General features: G+C 34.1%; 1 protein-coding gene across 2 annotated transcripts in view; it reads left to right on the forward strand.

Moving 5' to 3' along the window:
* Positions 1 to 413: 413 nt before the first annotated feature.
* Vti1a (Vesicle transport through interaction with t-SNAREs 1a) overlaps positions 414 to 15,569 on the forward strand; it is a 135,296-nt gene continuing 120,140 nt past the window's right edge. For both annotated transcript variants that reach the window (XM_090409399.1, XM_090409400.1), the window contains exons 1-2: positions 414 to 507; positions 11,411 to 11,469. In XM_090409399.1, the coding sequence (XP_090265525.1) occupies positions 414 to 507; positions 11,411 to 11,469 (153 nt within the window). The remainder of the gene's footprint in view (positions 508 to 11,410; positions 11,470 to 15,569) is intronic.

The raw sequence follows: 15,569 nt of genomic DNA on the forward strand, positions 1-15,569 counted from the left end.
AATCGTAAATTCTTAAATTAATTAATAGCATCTTTCCGGTTTGTCCTAGAAAATTTTAAAAAGCTGAACGTCCGGGTTTGCCTCCAGGATTTTGAATAGTGCTGTCCTGGTTTAGTAATTAAGAATATGTCAACCCTAACATTTCATGTATATCAAACCCATTTTAATTTTAATTAGTATAATTAAAATGGTTGCATACGTGATTAAAATATTTAGCATTATTTGTATATTCGAAATTTTTCTGTGACCGTAACTGCTTTCTTTTGTGGAGTGTTTGGACGAAGTGGATATCATATATTATTGAAATACATATTTTGGAATTATATGTATACCCTAGTGACGCAATTGTCAACCAGAAGCAAACATCTGATCACCTGTTTCTTTTCTTCTTTTTTTTTTCACCGTTAATGAACATGGCGTCACTGATGGAATCGTTTGAGCAGCAGTATGCTGCTTTGACAGCTGATATAACGTCAAAAATTGGAAGGATTCCGAATCTTTCTGGAAGTGAGTGAATATATATATATATAGTATATGTTCAGTACTGTTTTATATATACTGAATTTTTTATTTTTATATGTTCAATACTTTCTAAGTTTTTACTTACCGAATTGCTTAAATTGACTTAGGCTTTTAAATAATAACCAAAAACAAACAAAAAAAGAAAAAAAAGTAAAACCTGTTTACATGTGAATAACATGTATATAAACCGCGTTTGATTAAAAAATAGTAGCCGTTATAGAAGTAAACGTATGGCCCAGTTATATAATGAGGCATTGCTAACAGATATAAAATACTATATTTATATATATGAAGATTGGTTGATTGGCAGAGCCTCTGCTACTGACGGCAGCAGAGTCTCTACCAATTTTTTTACTTACCGACTTAATAACCAAAAACAAACAAACAAAAAAAGTAAAACCTGCTTACATGTGAATAAAATGTATATAAACTGCGTTTATGATTAAAAAATAGTAGCTGTTGTCCCAGTTATGTAATGAGGCATTGCTAACAGATATAATATACTATATTAAAGATATATATGATGGTTTGTTGATTGGTAGAGCCTCTGCTATTGATGGCTCATGCAAAAAGTTAAGCAAGTTTGAACGCGGTTAGTAATTGGAAGGGATCAATCGTTCGATGCTGTTGGCACACTCTCCATCGATGAGTCTTTGGACTCCCTGGAGGTGTCAAATAATAATATTTAATTTTTGATACCTTTTCCAGCTCTTTGAAGCAACCACTGAAATAATTTTCTTTCAATTTATTCCGTGGTGTTTTTTTTTTTTTTTTGTTATTATTTTTTATTTTTAACCTATATTCTGATTGGTGGAGTAGTCCATTCAGCTTATTTTATTTATTTATATTTTTATTTTGTGAGTGGAAAGAAATTAGATGCTCTTAGGACAGTGTTGCGTATCGTTTAGATATTCAGTCATCAAGCATTTCATACCAACAGTTTTGTTTTTTTGTTAATTTATTTTTTTTTGCAATGTGATAGTGATTAATTGTGTGGCATTACCTGATTCATGAGAAATATGTTTCATGCTTTATGACATTTTACTTTGGTTATTGCTTTACCTTCATAAACATAGTTTAGCACATTGTGAAAATTTATTATAAATTATTGTTTTAATGCATGAAATAAAGCCGAACAGAGTGAATGATCATATATATACAGCAAAAAATACTAATGGTGGTGGTATGCATAGTTGGAGGATTAAGTAGGAGAGACATTGAGTAGTGTTTGTGTAGTAGAGTTGTGTGCCCTTCGGCAGTGAGTCCTTGGAGGTGTCATGCAGAAATAGTAATAATAATATATGTTGATCTCTTAATTATCTGACATTCAACGGTCCAAACCTTCATTTAACCAAACCTGATTGGGTCAGTGTGTCATTTCTGGTAGACTTCTGGTATATTACAATGTAATTGTATCTCCTGTCTAACACTTTCAGTTATCCAACAGAGAAATTGTTTTCACACAGTAGACAGATAATTGAAAGAATTACTGTAATAAGAGAATATGCATGAAATGGACTGCAATATATTTAACCTAGTTATATAATGAGTCTTAAGATTGAAAAGAGCTCAAGACAAAGGCCATAGTTAGATTACGATGCCAATCTCAAGGAGGGCAAAATAATTCCTTTGCATAAAGGAGGGACTAAGGCTAAGGGGCTACGGCAGTAAAATATAGACCAATCAGTATCTCAGGAGTGATGGTAAAAGTTTGGAAAAGTTGGTCAGAAAGAGAATTCAAAAATGGGTGGATAAGAATGTGATACTCTATGAGAGGGCAGCATGGCTTTGTGAAGAGTTGGTTATGCCTTAGTAAATTACTAACTTTTTGCAATAGTAACAGCACAGTTGGATAAGAGAATGGCCACATGATAATACTGCTGGATTTTACAAAGGCATTTGACAGGATCTCACATTGAACTTTACACAAACTGGAACAAATGGGGATGATATGAAACTGGCAATATGGATACAAGGGCGGCTGATATATACCAAAAAGTAGCATATGGAGGAGTAGAATCCAGGTGAAGGCAGGGTGACTAGTGGTGTGCTGTAATAGTCTGTACTTGAACCACTGCTATTTATTTTGTAGTTAATGATAAAGAAGATAATTTCAATGGAGATATTCAGCTGTTTTACTGATAATTAAGGGTGATGTAGAGATCTTGCAGAATGATTTAAATAGGCTGACAGTGGATAGCCAAGTCAGAGTGGGAAGTACACTATCTCAACCACATAACAAAGACCACTGTGTTCCCCAAGGCTCTGTCTTAAGTCTGACACTATTTATTATTATTATTAATATTATTACGTGACACCTCCAAGGAGTCCAGACTTGTTGAGGAAGGGCACCTACTCTACAACTCTCCATCTTCAGCACTCAATCCACAAACTGCAATGAACCCCAGCTACCATCATTATCTACACCTATGCCCTCTACTGTCCTCCACCACCACCCCTAGTATTTTCACAGACAATCATAAACATCCATGCCCACAGTGGGATTCGAACCTGCAGCCATTTGGCTGGAGAGCAGATACACTATCCAATCAGACCAACAATGCAAATTGCTGTCAAAGTTAACTCAATCACCGAACGGCTTCCTCCCACTGTGGAAGTGCTATATATGTTGACAACTTCACCATTTACTGTCACTCTTGTAATAACATGAGGGTATTAAAAGACAACTTCAGCAAACATTTGTCATGTTTCTCTATGGACTCTTAGTAATGGGTTCAGGTTTTCAACAGAAAAAATGTGTCTGTGTATACTTCTGCCTAAAAACGCACTCATCACTAGATCCTGAATTAAGAATGGGACAAACTGGTATTCCAGTAGCTACAGAAGCCAAGGTCTTGGTACTCATCTTTGACATATAACTTACATTCCTCACATGATCGTCAACTAAGAGCAAAATGCAAGAGACCATTGAATTTTCTTCGCACTCTATCCTCTACTGAATGGAGTGCTGATTGAACTTCATTGCTTCATCTTTAGTGTGCATGTATATGTTCAAAGCTGGATTATGGGTCTCAAGTCTGTGGTTCTACAAGGCAGAATAACTTGTGATGGTTGGATTCCATCCATCATCAGGATATACAGATGGCTGCTGGTGTCTTTTACACATCACCCACTCAGTCTTTATGTTGAATCAAATGAACCAGCTCTATCACTTAGATGGAAACAGTTGTCTCTTAATCAAAGCTAATTGCTCAATGGCAGTCATCATGGCAAGAAGCATTGGCAGATTTTTGTTGCAAGTTTTTTCTAGGTTGTACTATAAATTAAATATGCCGAGAAATTATATTCTTGGTTTCATCCTTTATCAAGTGTAAGCAAACAAGGTTTGTGTGTGAAGTAACTTCACGACTGGGCTACTTATGTATAGAGGCTGATGGCTTCACATCTGTTGCCTTAGTATCCCAATCAATGCACATATCCTTATGGACATGTATAACAGCATGTATTATGGGAAGGGCCACTACCCAGACAGTTTTGACATTTATTGAGGTCTCATCAGTTGGAACGATACCAAGGTTGAATTAATGCAGAAGTCATATTTCCATATACAAGTAGCCAAATGATGTCACTCCTCATTACTAAAATACTCTGGATTACAGATAGATGTTGCAAGTTTTTCACTTGGTTATACTATAAATTAAAGATGCCAAGAAATTATATTCTTGGTTTCATTCTTTATCCAAGTGTAAAAGCAAACAAAGTTTGTACGTGAAGTAACTTCATGACTGGGCTACTTTATATAGAGGCCAATGACTTCACATAAATTGCCTTAATATCCTATAATGCTATGCATTTATGGGAAGGGCCACTGCCCGGACTGTTTTTGACCTTTATTGAGGTGTCATCAGTGGGAGCCAGACTCAGAAGTGATATAGTTCGCCAACTGATTAGAGGTCCCTCGACACTTCTGCGCATCTCAGAAAAAGGAGAACCCATTCCGATAATAGGGTAATCAGTCCATATTGTGGGATGAGTTGTTTATTATTACCGGTTGGAAAATTAACTTCTCTTTTATGATTATTGTAGTTAACTATGTTGCTTGTATAACAGTTGGAAAATTTAACCTATAAAGCACATAATTTCGCGTGTTGGCGACCAATTTGGACGTCCTTCATTTGTTTCTGCCCTTCGGCATGAATCGACTATTCTTGGAAAGATGCGAAGCAGGGACCTACAAACAGTGGGCGAACTATATCAAGGACTCCTTGTATATGGAAATATGACTTCTGCATTGCTTCAATCTTGATATCACTTCTGGGTCTGGCTCCCACTGATGACACCTCAGTGAAGGTTGAAACTGGTTTGGGTTGTGGCTCTTCCCATAATGCATGGCATTATACATGTCTGTAAGGATATGTGCATTGCATTATGGGATACTAAGGCAATTGATGTTAAGTCATCAATCTCTGTATACAAGTAACCTAGCTATGAAGGTATTTCATGTGCAAACTTTGTTTGCTTATACTTGAATAAAGGATAAATCCAAGAAGATAATTTCTTGGAATCTTTAATTTAAAGTATTGACAATCAAATTATATGATATTAAGCATTGGCATTCTAGTCAACTTAGAAAGAGATGAGAGGAAGTTGTTATTACTAGTCTCTGTATAGGTCACAGTCATCTTACATATTCTTATTTACTTAGGGCTGGTGACCCTCCCTTGTGTGAAAAATGCAATACAGCACTATCTAGCCAAGCCATCTACACTCAGGCAGATGTGATCAAACTCAAACAAACAACACTCAAACTTTTACAAAGAATTAAGTTGTAAAATTACAGTCAAACACATTTGACTAATTTTCTTTATATGTAGATGCTGCATTGCTGAACTTAATTTTTGTGTATGTATATTGTTTACTAATTTTTCTTTGACTATTTATGTACTGCTGTAATCTTGGCTGGAATTTTATTTATATGTATATACTGCATTGCTTGGCTTGGTTTCTGTACATGCCTGTTATTTTATTAGTTTGTCCTTGACTATTTATGTATTGCTGTAATCTTGGCTATGGAGCAGCATAAACTAACCAACGAACCAATTCTTTCTAACTGTGGTATTTTAGCTAATTTCTCTCTTATTCCATATAAATTTATTCATCTAGTTTCCCACTATATCAGTTTTACTTATTGCTGTTTTCACTAAAAACTGTGCCTGAATAGCTGAAATATTTTACTTGGGAGAACAGTAGCACTATGGGTTCTTCATTGAGAATGCACATTAAGTTTTCTATGTTTATGCCTGCTTTCATAATTTGGATCTTTTTTTTATTTTTATTTCATTTTTATTTCATTTTTTGCTCATTTTCATATGGAATTTGTTACAATTTGTATGCAATTTAGTTAGAGAACCCTGACGACTTGCACTGGCTGTACAACATCATCTTTATAAAGCAAAGAACTCAGTTTGATAGCTCAGATTCTAATGTCAGGTTTAATGCCACTTTCTTTCATAATGAGATCCATATAGATGATGAATAATAGTTGAAATAATGTGCATCCTTGTCCCCTAATTCAACATCAAACCATTGCCCTGCACTTTCTTCAATTCTGACTGTTGACTTATAACTTAAGTATACATTGTGTATTGCTCTGTATAATGTTCCATTTATTTCATATAACCAGGGCCAGTTCGAGAGTATCTGATGCCCTTGGGCAAAGAAAATTTAGATATTCCTATACATGGTCTCTCTCTATATATTTTATCATACTCACACAAGCACACACACACCTACACATGTGGATATTTATAGCCTTAGCAGTCCTAGGCAATTGCCTAGGTTCGCCTAACGATAAAACCGGCCCTGCATATAATTGTAGCATTTTGAAAAACTTTTCTATAAACACCTTGTCATATGCCTTTTCCAGCTCTACAAAGTACAGGTTCTTACTATGTTCTCATGATTTCTCAACTATTTGTCGTAGAGTTAAAATCTGATCCTGACAATCTCTGTTTGGCCTGAACCTGGCTTGTTCTTTTTCAAGTTTCTCTTCTACAAATTTTCTCAACCTCCTCTTCAAGTATGCTTGTATAAATCTTACTTGGAACATTTAAAAATTCCATAAATTTTTAAAATGAATTACTTGGAACACTTAATAGAGAAATTACTCTGTATTTTTCATATTCAATTTATTCCCTTTTATAGAGATGGGATATTACTGGAATACAGTAATCTGGAATTCATCCTTCTGACCAGGCCATCTGAATTATGCATTTTAGCTACTGCAAAACTTTTATACCTACAAATTTGAACATTTCTGGTCTAATATCATTTACTCTGGCTGCATTTCCACGTTTTAAGTTTTTTATTTTTTAATATTTTACCTCAAGTATTGATATATACTCCTGTTTGAATTCCTCTTGAAAATTTTTACTACTTTTTTTATCACTGTATGTTTCATTTAACAGTCTTTCAGAGTACTCTAGACATCTAGGATATCTTTATCTTCCATTTTAATGTCACCTTTATCATCTTTGATTTCTTTTACAATGCTCTTTCCTCCATTTTTAAGCATTTTCAATAACCTCCAGAACATTTTGCCACCTTCCTGATATTTCTTTTCTATATTGTTACTGAGGTCTTCCCATGACTTTTGCTTAGCTACTTTTACACACACACTTTAGCTCGCTTACATTTTTTTTTGTATTCTTTTGTATTCTATTATAATCTACAGACTTATTTGCTGATGATGTTCTCCATTTAGGTGCCCTTGCAATAATGATAATAATTTACAAAACATCTGATATTCTGGATTATAGTAACTTATAGCATCATTAGGCTTGTTTCTTGAATAATGTAAATCATGTTATCTAGCCACTCTCTGGCCACAGGATATCATGCTCATGAAAAATGACTAATTTCCACAAATAGTCTGCAATGATGAGCTAGTAACTACTAACTGTTACACATAATCAATCTATCCCTATAGATTAGAATAACAAAGATATCATGATCAGCCCTCCGTGGGGTCTAAAGACTCATTATGTGAAAATCCAATGATATGTGAAGACCCAATGACAAAACTCATCAAACTGTGCCTTAAATGTATTCACTATCTCCACACTTAAGTAATGCATTCCAATGACTTGCTGATCTCCATGCAAAATACCTACTTTCACCTCTCCCTCCCCTGCTAGTCTTTCTTTATACAGGTTGTAGGGATGGTCTCTTTTTTTCCCATCATGCTGTGAAAAACTTCCACCATTAATCTAGTAATAACCCATTACCAACTTGTCAGTTTCAATCACATATCTCCCATAGTGGATATGTAATCCATCTTTGCTTCCCAAATATTAAAACTTTATACTTTGAGAATTGAGCTAGTAATCCCACTCATCCAATCTGTTCAGGTCCTCTTGTAAAACAGTATTTGCTCCTCATAGTTCTTCCCAACTTTTCACAATTTGCAGACAACTTCATGTTTCCATTGAAACATTTCCTAGTATCATTAATATACAAATTAAATGGCAATGGCCCCAATACATAATTGATGCACACCACTAGTGACTCTCCTCTTCTCTCATACACAGCTTGTTCATATCTATCAGACAGCCAGTCTCTAGTCCAATGCACAAATCTGTTATCTAGCCTCATCCTTTTCATTTATTACTTTGAAGGTTGCCACACATTTCATCATCTGGCAACCTATCAAAGGACTTTGCAAAAATTAAAACATATCATTATGTATGTGTATGCATCTCCCTCTCTCTCTCTCTCTTGGCTTATGCATTTGTCACCTTGTTTTAATAGGTAGATCTTATCACTTTTTCATTAGTTTCAATCTTATCACTTCTTTATGAAGAGGAAGAATTTTTCTCTTTTTCCACTCCTTTGTAATTTGCCCTACCATAGGCTTGTATTAAAGAAATATGTCAAGGCAGATGTTAACTCCCTGGATTATTCTCTCAAAAGATGTGATAAATCAAGTTCTACTATCTTATTAATGCATGATAATACATTAATAATTATATTATTAATGTATTATCATACATTAATAATACTAGTTAATTCTTTAGTAGTGCTGAAGCAGCATTGATCTCCTTTCCACTCAATATCTCACTTAATATCTCTGCAGCAGTTGTCATTCATCCATAATCATTCTTTCTTTTACTGGTTATATAATTGCTGCTTGTTGCATTTTTGCTCCTTACAAAGTGAGTCTGTACTCCTGTTGCAATTGATTATTACCACTATTTTATGTTGCTTATTTTAGAATGCACACTTAACCTCTAAATTCATTGATTTCACACCTCCCTTATTTAACCTCTTGTTGTCATACATTAAGACATTTCTTCTGCTAGTTAATTCTTTAGTAGTGCTGAAGCAGCATCGATCTCTTTTCCACTCGATTCCTTGTTCATGATATAACTGCAATCTGCCTCCTGAGCTTTTCATAATTCAGCCCTGTAGTCTCACATATATCCCTTGCTCATAAGTCTTCCCAAGGCTATTGTCCATACAGGTTTCTTCATAGTCATTCCTACCAATTGGTGGGGGGGGGATTCATCACTCCATTTATAATTATATCCTGTGATGAGATGATTGAATCCAAAACCCTGGATCCTTGCATCCCCTCTGTTACATTCTGCATAATATAGTTGTCTCTCAAAAACTGGAGAAATTCACTCTTTGCCTCCAAATATCTCTTCATTTCATTACCCATAATGAAATAAAGAGATTGCTAGACTAAGTTGCCTATGCATTTCATTTAGTTATAGAATGCTTTCTTTTCTGTCTTTGATTTTGAAAAAGCATACAGTAGTGTTATGTGATACACTTATTTTGAAATTGAACTAGTTCATGGTGCATGCTAACAAGTTGGAAACTCGTGTGGTTTGATGATAGCTTATCATAGGATAATACAAAATTAAAATAGTAAGAAAAATTTTAGTTTCATTTTTGTTTAATATTATATTGATAATGATGTGGATTTCATGTTAGCAGCTGTATAGCAGTTTATGAACACTGGGATGAATTCTAGTTTCACCAGTTATGGGCACAACAATACATTCTAGAAATGTTACTCTAGAAACCAAACTTTGATTTTTTTTTTAAGTACTTCTTGCCTCTAGTTAGTAGAATAGTAATGTTGTATATCAGGAAATGAAATTCATCTTAAAGGCATTCTCAAATATCCATTTGCAGTGGTGAATCCATTACATATTGGATTGAGTTGGAGACACAATACTTGATGAAGTAAGCCATCCATGTATAATTCTTTCAGTATTAATCCTGTAATTATTCATCACAGGACTGAACTTCTACTCCATAACTAATGTTTTGAAGTCCTAATATTGTCTTAGTCACTTATCTCTGCAACCTGTCCAGTGTTTCATTATTACAACGGAACAAGGTGACCAGGTGTGCACACAGTCATTTGTATGATGTCTGAACAGTATATTCTACAGTGGTACTCATCTCAACTTAGCATGTTCCATATCATAACTGCAGTGTACTCTGTTGTTGGTCTTTGTAATGCTTGGAGTATGCCCTCTGAGCTTCAGGTGTCTTTTAGCCATCATTTGGCAATCCAAAATCTTATCTGCCACCTGGAACACAGTTTCACCAATTGCAGTACATGCTTTACACCCCTGCACTACACTCATCTAGGATGCAAAGAATTTTTACATGGACTTTTCAACTTAAGGTGAGTTAGCTGGTGTTTTATGAATGTGGTAAGTTTTACTTCCAAAAACTTGGATTATTCATCATGCGAAACAGACACTGGCCGAAAGAAAATGTTTAACAGACATATACTCTGACCACATAGCCTTAGTTGCCTGTTCCATAATTGATACAATTATGGAACCTATTGGTCCTGCAGCTCTGTTAGCTGTCTCAACTTTGCATAGTCCAAGAACATCACCCATTTGTCATAAAATGCAAGTATATTGCTAAAGCAAGATCTACTGTATATATTCACAACTGTTGTAGGAAATTCTGCCAATTAGATCATGTATTATTAGATTTTCCACACCTTACTCTCATCAGTATTATGTACTGGTGTATAATTGGACTTCAACATGAGTAGGAAGGGGGAAGATTCGTTAACCAGGTCAAGGACTCTTCTGCACATTCCATAAAAATAAGTATGATATATTCAACCTAAACCTCTATAGTTCATTTGCTTGGATCTAGGTTTGAATCCCATCTAGTGAAGAACCTTTATTAGGACATTTCATCTAAAGGTGAGTTAGCTGGTCTCATATCAGGGTGGCAGAGTTTTCCTCTTGGAGATGCTTATTTTTCATTCCACAAAATGGGCAAACTGGCCAGAACACATGCACACAGAGAGAGAGAGATAAGACACTGCAGAAACCACCATACTCTGTCAGATATGGTTTTGAATGGCTGTGGGTCTTTTCTGTAAGTGTAAAACAAAATGTATATCCAGCCTCATAACTTTATTAACATCTCACCTACTTAATGCCTTGTTTATAAATTCTTTCCTTTGTAGTCCCTGTAGCATTTGCCACCTTGCCAAATGTTGTAGTTCAGTTCATCATTCATATCAGTATGATATACACTAACAAAGTGTAAAATAATTAATTCCACTACATCTCTGCAGTAGTCATTTGATTAGCACTGTTGCATAGTTATTCTTCCTCTTGCTTATCACCAAAACAATTCTGTGTAATTTTCTTTTCTCAGGCTAGTTTTTTTCTAGCCTGCATTTTATGCTCATTCAGTCCATCATTGCTTACTATATTATGTCTTCTGTGACTTCTTTTTATATACTGCTCATCTAATTTTACTGTCTATCCATTTTAGTTAGTAGTATTATTTTTTTTTCCTATTAAAATAGAGTTGGCAATTACTTTTTTGCTATTTCTAAAAATGTTTTTCTTTAAATAATAACGCTTAATAGCTGACAAGAAAATGGTTGTAAATCAAGTGGAAAAGCATATTGAAGAAAGCCATGAATTAGTAAGTACCTTTATGTTTCACAATATTTTATTGTAAATAGAAACATAATATTAATATCTACTGAGGGAGGGAGGGGGAACTGGGAAGATATGCTGGTGATTACATTTTTTTGATTTATACACATGTGTCCATTAAATTCAAATACACACCTTACTCTCAAGTTCATGCATTTGCACTTTGAACTGTATATTTCTGCTGATTGGTTTTCCAGCTTCTCTAGTGTATCATTGAAGATTAATAGTGAACCAATGTTTTATAGATAAGTTAATCTTGATGCTACCTCAGAATTTTCTTTCTCTACCTCAAATGTGAAGTGAATTAAGGATTTAGGTTGTGAAATTATCCTGTAGCACTTGATTTTGGAGTAGGGAGATGAATCGTTTATGACAGTACTTAGTTTTTTTTTTATATTCCAAAGCTGTAGTTTGTATCAGTTAATTCATAATATCAACCATCACTAAACCTATCCTCAGCAGATGAAGCCAGAATTTAAACACTTATCAAAATGGATATTTGATGCCAAGATGGCAGGAAAGAGACCCAGAGGAAAACAATGGTCTAAGTGGTTAGATTCAGCCTTAGAAGCACAAAATGTTGGATACGACAATATTGTAATGCCAATAAGTAATTGACTAATTTGGAGGATAATCATTTATAGGAGATTGATAATAATGTCAACTTAATTATGTAGTCTGTCATAGTAGCTTGAATACCCCTTAAGGATGCATATCAGGAAATTGATGGTATTCTACAAAAGTACAAGTAAAAGAAGTGAGATTCAGTGCTTAAACAAAAAGTTGTTTTTCTTTGCAATTTTGTGAATAAAACTTTGACCTGCCTAGAATTATGAATTTCCTTTTTTTGTGGGTTATACAAGAAATTGTATTCTTATTGGCTTAAACCAAAACAAAATGATATTTTAACATGATGGAATGCCCCTGCTGTTTTGCCAGAGAACCAAGGAATGTATTAAAAAGCCATCTACTTGGAACAACCTCTACAAGTCCAAATGAGCAGAATTAAAGATTGGCACCATCAACATAAAATAAGTGGGACTGGTAGAAAAATTGGAGAAGAACCAGGTTGACGTAATTGGTGTTATTGAAACAAAGAAAAAAGAAAAAAAATAAGTGAGATTCTTCTAAATAACAATGAGATGTTATATTCAACAATAATCATCTGGGAAAGGAAGGGGTAGCTATAGTACTCAACACTAAACCTAAGGATAATCTTCTCGAATGGCATGCATTATCAAGTAGAGTGATGTAGACAAACATCAAAATGGAGAATTGGACAACGTGTGTTCTTTATACTATGATCCTGCAGAATGTTCTACTAAGAAAGAAGTGAAGGAATTTTTTTGAGTCATTAGAGAAGGCAGTTGACAAAAAAGAAGTTGGTCCTTGTTGGAGATATAAACTACAGTGTGAGAAATGAATACCAGACATGGAAATGTTTTAGGAAAGTTGGTAGAAAAGAGCAAAGCTGATAATGGTAAGTACCTATTGGATTTCTGTTTAGAACCTGGACAAAATGTTCTGGAAGCTATTGAATATTGAAGATGTACTGTAGATATTCTAGATACCTAGTGTAATTACTTTGAAAGATTGCTAAAAGAAACAAGAAGTGATAGAACAGTGGTAGAAGATATTCAAGATGAATGAACGGAGTACATATCAATACTTCAGTAGAAAATGTCATGAAAAACCTGAAATGTGTAAAAGTGGCTCAAATAGATATTTTGACCAGAAAATGCTGAAATATGGAGGTATAATAGTTTTACTGCTGCTGTTGTAGTGCATAATACAGAAGTCATGATCAAAAGATTAAATTCTAGATAATTGGAGTAGACCTGTCATAGTACCCATCACAGATGGGTATTATGTAAAAAGGAAAATAAAATAGTGTGAGAATTAAAATGAATTTCCTTACCGAATGCTCCAGGTAAGATTTATGCAGGCATACTTATAAAGAAATTAAGGAAAATTGTGAAGAATAAAATTTGAGAACAAGCTATGCAGTTCAGGCCAAATAGAAGTGGTCAGGATTTAGATTTTCACTTTAAGGCAAATAATTGAAAAATAAAGGGAATATAACATGGATCTGTATATGAGTTTTGTAGATCTGGAAAAGGCATATAACACAATGCTAGTAGAAAACACTACAATTATATTGCATAAATAAGACATTACTATATTAAGTGGTACATAGTGTGTTTGAGTTGCAAGTCAGCTGCCAGAATTGAAGGTAGTACAGGAAGATGGTTTGATCAAGTGTGAGACACAAATTCATATTACAGATGCACAGGATCACATGAAAAAAAGTGACATTGGACGTGCTTATCGAATTTAGATATTCAGCTCTTTACTTTATACAATGATGTTATAATGTTATACTTCTAAATAAATCCCGTTCAAGTCTACCTGATTCCTTAATTAAATTGAATAATTGCTATAATTAATTTGGTATGGAAATCAGCAATAAAAAGATTGACTATGAAAATAGCTAGGAACATTGAAAACATCATCTGCCTCCTAAGTGAAGAACCTATAAAACAAGTAAAGCATTTCAGATATTTAGACAAAATTTTTAGTGAAGATGGCAAATTAAATATGGAAATAGACAACAAAATTAGTAAAACTGATATGGTGGAGAGTTGGCAAAATAAATTTATATGAAATAAGAATAGAAGTATCCAAAAACACTTAACTAGTAGTATACACAATGGTGTTCAAACCAGTTTTAACTTATGGAACTGGGTTAGAAATAGAACATTTAATTAAAGACGAGACTACAGATATTCGTCTTAGGAAAAACCTTAGGGGAGTGAACAGATGACATTATAGGTGGAACTATATTAAAAATTAGTATGTTAGGAAAAAATATGATGTTAGCAGTCAGGAATTTGTGTGCAGAGTTAATCTTATGAGGTATGGTCACTTGAACAGAAGATGAAAGATTACCAAAACAAGATTTTTTTTTTTTTTTTTTTTTCCCAGGAGAGCAGAAAAAAGATGTACAGGGAGACCAGTAAGAAGTGCTTTAATCGACCAAAATATAACGATAATGAATTTTATTTCCTACAATAAAATTCACCTTGCGTTAAGTTTTCCAAAATAAAGTGGAGGCTTTCACTCATACCTGGATTCTCATATCATCCTGATGTTTCAATGCTTGGTTATTTCTCTTCAGAAAATTGCTAGAGAGCACCCCATTTTTGTGGATGAGTGCTGTTCTCCAGTGGAATTTTCTCTTCTGAGTTTGTAGGTCAGTTATTACAAAATATTCTCCTCTCCTCTCCACATCATATCATTGAAGATTCTTAGCCTTCACTTGTGAATTATCGGAATGATAATTATTGCTGTTAGGTATATAAATTGTATGCCAAAGTGAGCTATTTTTCATCTTGAAATTAAACTTACCAAGTTAAAATTAAACAAGACACAAGTAACATAGCAAAGACTCAATGAGAACATGTTAACCTCACAGGGATCAAGTAGAGTAGTATGGTCAAAACTACGCTAGTCCTGATGACAATTTTTATATATGCTGTAAAAAAAGTAAATAAAAAAATTAACTAGAGAATTTACTAAAATAAAGAGCCAAAAGGCTTCAGTTCAGCAATGCAAAATATATAAATCAAGTGGATATTAACACATATAATGCTGGATTTAATATCCACTTGATTTATATATTTTGCATTGCTGAACTGAAGCCTTTTGGCTCTTTATTTTAGTAAATACTTTACACCAACCGAGAGTTTGCTTATGAAAAATACCTCTCTGACACTTTGAGTTTCTTACTACTGAACGAGAGTTTTTGCTCTCTTAAGGTTTCTGCCTAGTCTCTGAGGAGAACCAACCAGTTCGAAACAGCTGTCAAGCCAGTGAAACCTTATCAAAATGGATCAGTAGAAGGCAAATATATGAATGCTTGGGCAAGCGATCATGTCTTCTATAAGGTCCACACTAGGGCAACTTGTAAATTCCAGCAAGTGTATTCCCATAAGCTCTCTGGTCAAATTTCATACAAAATTTTCATAGTTACTACATTTTCTGCTTTGAAATAATTTGGCTTTAATATCCATTTGATTTATATAA

Source organism: Typopeltis vanoorti, chromosome 19 (genome assembly GCF_054136105.1).
Source record: "Typopeltis vanoorti isolate ZY-2024b chromosome 19, IOZ_Tvanoo_1.0, whole genome shotgun sequence".
Classification (NCBI taxonomy): domain Eukaryota; kingdom Metazoa; phylum Arthropoda; class Arachnida; order Uropygi; family Thelyphonidae; genus Typopeltis; species Typopeltis vanoorti.